Raw genomic sequence first — 8,191 nt, forward strand, 5'->3', positions numbered from 1 at the left:
TTAGTTCACTTTTTATCATGATCTAAATTTGACCGTGTTATAACTTTTTTCTGTCTAATATTTGATGTTTTCACTCAAATTTTACATTAACAAAAGCTCGTAACTCAAACTTTTGAAAATGTGATTCAATTTTAAAATTAGACAAACTTTTACTTTTATAATATTCTAATTTCTTATTATCTTATAATCTTACTAACGTGCACATCTTAATAAATTAGAAATTTTCTACCATTAAGTAGAAAAATCAAATAAATAAAATCAAAATACGAGCGTTAAAATTTTTTTTTTCTTTTGAGTAAAAAAAATAGTCAGGAAATAACTCAATACATATTAGGGAAAATTTTAAATAAGTACTTAAAATAAATTTTGTTTCCAATAAGGAAATGAAGTATCATTATTTTTTCACATACGGATCTGAAGTGAATCTTATTTTAGAAAAAGGATGAAAATCATTTATATTAGCCTCCATAACATCATGACCTCAAGGCATCTTCAACCTTTAAGTTTTTTTTTTTCTTCATTTTTCCTTTCAAAAAAAGATTAAAAAAAAAAAAAAAGAATATAGGCAAGAGGGTAGTCGGCTCTCCCTTGCCTATGGTTGTCACCCCACGTCGGTGGTCTTGGCTATGACCGCGTGTCTCATCGACTAGAGGCAAGGGTCTATTGGGCCTTGCTAGAATTAGGAGAGGATTATGGCCCTATTTGGGTGAGGGTTGTCGACCCTTGCTAGAATCGGGCTAGCAACCATAGAGGGAGGGTTGGCACTATCTCACCTATATTTTATGCATTTTTATGTGTCTTTTTTCAAAGTTTTAGTAATTTTTTAATTAATTTATCTTTTTATGAAAAAAAAAAGGAAAAAATAAAAAAATAAAATAAATATAAAAAGTATGAAATGTCCTTGATTAGTTAGTAAGGTTAGGTTGATGTCAATCTAGACTCTTATCTGAAATAAATAAGATCTATTTTAGGTCTTGAATTAAAAAAGAAAAGGGCACGTCTTATTTGAAAAATTGATGGCGTTTGGGCCGTTATTTGTAGTTTTCGTGCATGTTACAGCAGAACTTGAGCGCGCGTACAACCCACAACCCTACCGCCCGACGGCCTCCTGAAGATCGTTCCTGGCGCCGGCAACCTCACCAAGAAGCTCCTCGTCGCCGGCAAGTCCGTTCTCGCCGTCGAACTGGACCCTCGCATGGTTCTCGAGCTCCAGCGCCGGTTCTAGGTGCACGCCTTTACTCGAACCGTTTGAAGGTAACTGAAATCGAATCGCGCCGTCTTCTCTCTTGGTGTGCCCTCGTCTGTTTCGAGAAGGTTTTGGAATTTTCCGGTGGAAAAAGGGCGCTTTATTGATGGGTTCATCGGGATTCTTTAGTACGCGATTTCGCGAGACTTTGAGGAGCCGTAGGATTGCGGTGGCTTATGAATTGGCTGTAGCTGAATCTGCTGTATTGCGACTGTTGTGCAAATTTGAGGAGATGGAAGTGAGAAAGATGTTTTTTTTTTTTTTTTTTGAACTCCCATTTAAGAGTACATAGCATCAAACTACAGTGTTTAGCTGCTGTTTTAATTGCTTTTGGAGGAGTATTGGAAGTTGGAAATTGATAGCATACGGTTAGGCTGCACGTCTTCTGCAGTGCGAAAAGGTCAATACTTTTTGAATCTCTTACTCGGTTAGAGAATTGAAAGGTAAATGTAGAGGAGTATACAGCAGGTTATTCGAGTACTTCTAGCCTTTGTGATTGTAAGATGGTGTGAACTAATACTTGGGCTGGGGGCAGTTGAAGAGCCCATGTCTTGATCCCCTTGCAAACCCTGAAATGTGGGTACGAGTTGAACAGCCTGAGTTATGAGGCTGTCCTGCTCTTTCAGTTTCTCACCATGTGTATCACTCTCTTGGTGTTGTGCATGTTCTGCTTCTTTGAGTTGGGGAGATTGTATGGCTGTTCTTGTATTGCTCTGTGTTCCTAGAGTATTCGTATTTAAGAGGCGGGTCAAAAGGATTGTAATTTACTTCAGGTCTTTGAGTAGTCAAACTCAGATGATACTTGTGTTTCTGCTGTAAACAGAATGCTCTTCAAGCCACGCCAGGCAAATATGTGCAAGTGCAATCACTGACTTAAGGGTGCTGCATGCCTTTGTTTGATGGGGCTTGTGCTTATTAATATTTGATTGTTCCATGGGATGGGCTGGAAGGTTTATATCAGTTCATTGTCTGCTGTTTTGCGAGTAACAAAACAGGTGGGGTTGTTTGAAACCCGTCTTCCTTCCAAAGGAATTACGATAACGATAATTCGTGCTTAATTGAGAAAATCTGTATGTGCTGGAGTGTTTTGAGTAGTGGTTGTTTGTTTTGGTTTGGTTTGGTTTATGCTCAATTATTGGATTTGTACATTCTCATTGTTTTGATTTGTGTTGTTTGGGAGATTGGTTTGTCATTTGGTTTTATACTGTTTTGGTCAGTCACTTCACACTTTTGTTAGTTAAGATATTTTACACAAAAATCGTAAGGAAGTGTGCCCCCCTAATAAAAGATAAGCAAAGAAGAGTCAACGCCGAGCTCAAGTGGTTGAGCTCAATTATGAGTTTGGCAAAGATTGAGTCAGGTCAATTTGAGCTTGGTAAAAATGCTTTCGTGGCAAGTTCATGCATGGACAATAATATTTGAACTTGAGTTGAAATTTGAGTATTGAGTTTAGCAGTGAAGTCGAGCTTGAGTTGTTGACTTGTGTACTTGGCTTGATTGCACGTCTATTTTCTTCTAAGCAACTGGACTTTACTCTATTTCCTCTTTGTTTGCGGGTGCATGCATGTTTGATTTGAGTATTTGAAATGAGTCAAGTTTGATTATCTGATTTTGTCCAAAACTCAACTTGATTTCAAACTTATTTCAAGGACTCCATTGTGATCTACCAATGGCATATCTGCCCTTGCAGATTTCTTGACCTCCAACAACAAGGTGAGTTGCTAAGAGGTTAATACTAAAGAACCTCAAACACTAAATTTCAAAGCCAAACAAGCAACTGAATAATCGGGTTGGAGAACAAATTATTCATCAGAGATGCAGCAAGATGAGGTTATCTGGCAAGTCATTCGGCACAACCATTGTAGTTATATGGCCAAGTGAGTCAATTAATCCGAAATGATCTCATTGTATCATGTTACTTCTCCTTGCTATTTTGGCCAAGAATTACATTTATTTGCTTCTAATTTGATCTTGCAGGATTACCACTGGAATATTTTGTCGAAATGAATACAACGTAACAGGGATTTGTAATAGGAGCTCCTGCCCTCTAGCTAACAGCCGCTATGCTACTATCCGTGATCAAGACGGTACTATATTCTAACTGGTCTCATGACAGGGATTTTTTTTAGTTCTTCCATGTCCTTCAAAATCCTTAATAGTATGTGTTATCAACAAACTGATTTGACATGAAATTTCCACTTCCAAAGTTATTTTGATAGCTTCGATCAGTAATTGATTGCATTCTGTTTCATTTTAAACTAATCTCCAAATATATGTTTTTCTTTTTCTTTGGGTCTACTATGCAGGTGTCTTTTACTTGTATATGAAATCAATAGAAAGGGCTCACATGCCCGAGAAATTGTGGGAAAGAGTGAAGCTACCAAGAAATTATGAGAAGGCCCTTGAGATTATTGATAAGCATCTGGTATTGGCAATTTAGCTTTGCAGTGTAACAGATTGTTTTTCTTTGCTCTGGCATTTCATCAATTGCTTACAAATTCTCTGTTGGCAGATGTATTGGCCAAAGTTTCTTGTTCATAAGACCAAGCAAAGGTTGACCAAAATGACTCAAATGCGCATCCGAATGAGGAAGCTTGCTCTGAAAACTAGGTTCAAACTCCTTTGTGCAATTGGCTGCTCTATCATAGAATGTGTTTCCATGATAAACTATTTCTCTTAATCTTCTTTTTTGCTATTTGATGGCACTTCTCAATTTAATCGGTAATATGTCAATTATAGCTGTGTGTCATTTAGAATTTGTTGTTACTCTTGACTTTTAAATCTGCATATTGTTGGCTTAGATGTGAATGAAAAAGAACTATATGTTCAAGTGACTGTTTTCGTGTCAGGTTTGGCAATATGAATCTCTTGTCAAACAATTTTACCTTTATCAGCAAGTATTCCTAGATTTCTCTACAGATCTCTTCGTATGATTTCTCTACAGCTCTCTTATGTCAATTTCCGCATTTTGTTTATTTTCTCCGAAGTTTCTGTACTGTACATATCTTATGTGTTGCCTAGTGCTTATATCATGATTGTAAAATTCTAATTCGCAAGGTTGTTGCGTTTGCATTTGTGAAACCTCCTTCAAGAACATGCAGTGGACATTGCTATTACTGATGTCTGGACTGGTCCTTTGGTGCATCTCGTCTGTTTTAGCTTCATACTGTGACATGCCTTTCTTTCCTAATAGGGAAAAGATTATGACGACTCCGAGGAAAGAAAAGAAGAGAGAGGCTAGAAGGGAGGAAAAAGCAGAAAAGGCAGCAGTTTTGGAAAAGGTTGGTTGGGTTCACCTTTATAACTATGGAAGTGCTTCACCCATCATATCACTCATAACTTTTACTTATTGTTGGCTCTGCTGCAGAGTATTGAGAAAGAGCTATTGGAACGCCTAAGAAAAGGAGTGTATGGTGATATCTACAATTACCCTGTCAAAGAATATGAAAAAGTCCTCGAGATGGATTCATTGCAGGCTGTCGATGAAGATGAAGAGGAGGTATACTATTTTTTTATGAGCACATGTTACTCTTGTTATTTGAGAAGGTACATATGGCTCTATTAGGACAGTATATCTGTATAAGATATGTATAAGTTTTGCTTCTTGCTAGAGGTTATCATTTGCAATTGTTGTTCTGGAATGTGCAGGAACCTGAGATAGAGTATGTGGAAGGTTACGATGAACTTGAGGAAGAACTAGAAGATGATATTGAAGATTTTGGCGGTCTTCCTATAAATAGAGTTCATGCAATTGGTGACAATGGCGAAGGTTCTTTCTATACCCAGATTAAATGTGTTCACTTGGTGTCTGAATGTTCATGTGATCATTTTTTTTCCAGAGCTGTTATCTTTTTCCCTATTCTTTATGGTTTCTTGCCGCATTTACGTTTTACTTTGCTTCATTCCCTTTAAAATCACGTGAGACGAGAAGTTACTAGAGGACTTATGTACTTCCTGGATCCCAGTAGTGGAGCTAATTATATTTTTGGTTCAGATGAAGACGGTGATGGAGATGAAGATGATGATGCAGAAGCTGATCAGAAGAGGGGAAGGGCTTTAAGAAAAGTGGAGAAAGGTGATGCTCGTTCTAAGCCCAAGAAAAGAGCTAAGGTTCTCGTTGAGGTGAGTGCATCACTTTAAATTTTCAGATCTGCTGTCAATATGAACTTTGTCAATAATAAGCACGTGCTTTGTATTGGCAGTGACAAATTTAAGTTCAGCTTTGCCAAGGAATTAGAATTTTCTATTAGCAGTGACAAATATATAGTTCAGCTTTGTTTTATACATGGAAATCACTTTGTGCAGAAGTGTTAGGTAGTCTTCAATACTAGGTGGCATCATGCCATCACCAACCTATGTCCTCTTCCAATACTTCTCATCAAAGTCCATACATCATGATTGTGGTTGAATCTTCATTTTTTTCTTTGGTTCGTTTCTTTCTTTAGCACAAATGGAAACTTTTTAGGTTAAGATTCCAATAATCTCCGTCTATTTTTTTTGGGGCCATCTATACATGGTTAATTTACTTTGATGGGAAATTATATTTTTAGTACATCATGGAATGTTCCTTTCATTGTTTGGTATTGAATAGGCGCTATGTTAGCCCAGGACAGTAAATGCCCACATAGCATCCGGCTAGTTTTTCCTTACTCTTCTTTGAGATGTCTGTCTGACATGTCAAAATGCATATTTTTTCAAACATCAACGATAAAACGTTAACAACAACAACGGCAACAGCAATAATAAAAGCTGATTATTATTTCTGCGCTTGTGCTTTACATTTTGTAGTGTGCGATTTATAAAAGGATCTTGTCCCAATATTAGTGTCTGAAACTGGTTCTTTTGATTGGTAGGTTGAGCATGAGAATGCTGATGAAAGACAAACTGCAGTTCACTGAGGGCTTGCTCCAATCCATTTTGCTTTGTTTGGCCCTTGGTGAGCCAGATTGGGGCAGCTGTCTCGTCTTTGAAAGTGTATATCATGCTTTTCATGGTAGCATAGAAAAAATTACCACAAAGTTTTGACAGAAATTAGCGGCAATTCTGGTTAATGTTGCATCTATCTTCTGCTTCTTCCTGACGCTCTCGTTGTCTTTTTAAAGAAAGGTTGTATTATTAGTCACAAAAAAAAAGATCGAGACTCACAAGTAGAGAACCAGCATCCAATGGATGCATGTTGGAGCAATAGTTTCCTACTGACCTATTTTTTCGCCCTTGGCTTCAATAAATAGGTTGCGAGCTATTTTGTTCTTTTTTCTTGACGTCCTGTTCAAAATCAGTCTTGCGTATTTGATCTGAATTGAATGGCAGTAGATCCCTTTTACGTATTTGATCTGAATTGAATACATCCTAGTACGACCATTTGCTAATTCATCTGTAACCTTTGTTAGTCCGGACCTAGGAATGCTAGCAACGTGAGAACTCCCATAATTATACCCTTTGGCTACGTTTGGCTATTGGGATAAAAAATTATTTTATCTTGTGTTTAGTGTCTGCTCAATATATAAATAAATAAATAAATATATATATTTTAGGTGTTTTAGTATTTTAGGTATATTAGTATGATTTTCTATTTAATAAATTTTTATTAGAGAATGATGGAAGGGAATAAAGAAATAAAAGAAATTAATTAAAAAGAGAGAAAAAAATTAAAAATAAAATAAAAATAAAGTAGACAAGACTATTGCAAGGGATTTTTACTATCTTCGTTTGTAAAATTTATGATTTATATAAACATTTATATCAAACAATATATATATATGATGTAAATATATCTAAATTATTATTATAATCACCAAACAATATATATAATATTATAAAATTTCATGGATTTCATATTTTATCTTATCCATTCTTATTATAATAAAATGTAGAAATTTGGATTGATTGAAAACGTATAGAATAAAAGGGTTTGAAATTCACCACATTTGGATTGTTAAAAATAGTCTATCATATGGTTAGTGCAACCCAAGAGAGAATATGGGCTCTTTGAAAAAAATCCTTGATAGTTTTCAATAATTCGCAACTTAAAATAAGATTGAAAATCTTTTAAAATCCTTTCCATTTGAAAATCTTTAGAAATTGAAAGTCACATCTTTAACTTTGCTCCTGTCACACGTTTGGAAAACCTTTACTCCATTGGTTTGGTAAGTTATAATTTAAAAGCCCTTTGAAGTACCTTTGAGTAAAATGGTGTTTGGGGGACAAAGGACTTTTGTGAAAAATAAAATTTTATCAAAGAAAAATAAAAAAAATAAAAATGGGTGGGCGGCGGACCGCCACGGCGCGGGCGACCTCTGTCGACCCGGATGCCACCCACCGCGCCGCGTGCGCGGCGACCCATGTGTATGCGGCCGGCGGGGACAACCGAGATGGGTCGCGCGAAGAGCGACCTCCGCGGAGAGAGCATGGCAGAGACCCATCGTGGGCCCGAAGGTCGCGACCGGATGGGTTGCGGTCCTTTGTCCTTGGCTCTCCATACACATGGTCCGCGAAGTCGCGTGAGTCGGTCCGAGACCCATCGCGACGTGGTCGCGGCCTGCGACCCGGTCTGCGACCAAATGGGTCGCGGTCGCGACCTTCCCGCGGCGACCTCTCGAGCGGGGTCACGCGACCCTCGCCCGAAGGTCGTGCGGCGCGGCGAGATCGTGGTGCGGCGGGAGTCGGCGTGGCGGGCGTGAGCGGTCGCCGGCGATGCGTGCCCTTCATCGGCAACCGCTCACGAAAAGAAAGAAGAAGAAGATGAGCAGTTAGGGTAAAAAGGGAAAAACGAAAAATCAACGGGGACAATTTGGGAAGGAAGTTTTTTATTTAAGCTCACCAGATGTACGAGAAAATTTGAAAGTCAAGCCCCCCACCTGCCTTGGGCTTTGACCTTGGGAATGCTTTGGCATTCCCCAAATGGGGTTTGGAAATTTTTACCAAACACCCACAAATTAGCCCAAA

The 8,191-nt window shown here is 38.0% G+C and overlaps 1 protein-coding gene across 3 annotated transcripts; it reads left to right on the forward strand.

The window, feature by feature from the left end:
* The first annotated feature begins 996 nt into the window (after window positions 1–996).
* On the forward strand, window positions 997–6,495 carry LOC104423418 (protein MAK16 homolog). Of its 3 annotated transcripts, none has more exons than XM_010035925.3 (11): window positions 1,090–1,254; window positions 2,896–2,959; window positions 3,060–3,123; window positions 3,224–3,333; window positions 3,553–3,671; window positions 3,759–3,856; window positions 4,440–4,527; window positions 4,614–4,745; window positions 4,895–5,015; window positions 5,241–5,368; window positions 6,100–6,495. In XM_010035925.3, exons 3-11 carry the CDS (start codon window positions 3,062–3,064, stop codon window positions 6,142–6,144), a joined length of 903 nt encoding a protein of 300 aa, XP_010034227.3. In that variant the 5' UTR covers window positions 1,090–1,254; window positions 2,896–2,959; window positions 3,060–3,061; the 3' UTR covers window positions 6,145–6,495. The 3 variants fall into 3 exon arrangements, with proteins under 3 accessions (XP_010034215.2, XP_010034227.3, XP_010034222.2); XM_010035920.3 differs by having other exon boundaries at window positions 2,937–2,959; XM_010035913.2 differs by having other exon boundaries at window positions 997–1,254; window positions 2,937–3,123.
* Window positions 6,496–8,191: the final 1,696 nt, after the last annotated feature.

Source organism: Eucalyptus grandis, chromosome 2 (genome assembly GCF_016545825.1).
Source record: "Eucalyptus grandis isolate ANBG69807.140 chromosome 2, ASM1654582v1, whole genome shotgun sequence".
NCBI classification, from domain to species: domain Eukaryota; kingdom Viridiplantae; phylum Streptophyta; class Magnoliopsida; order Myrtales; family Myrtaceae; genus Eucalyptus; species Eucalyptus grandis.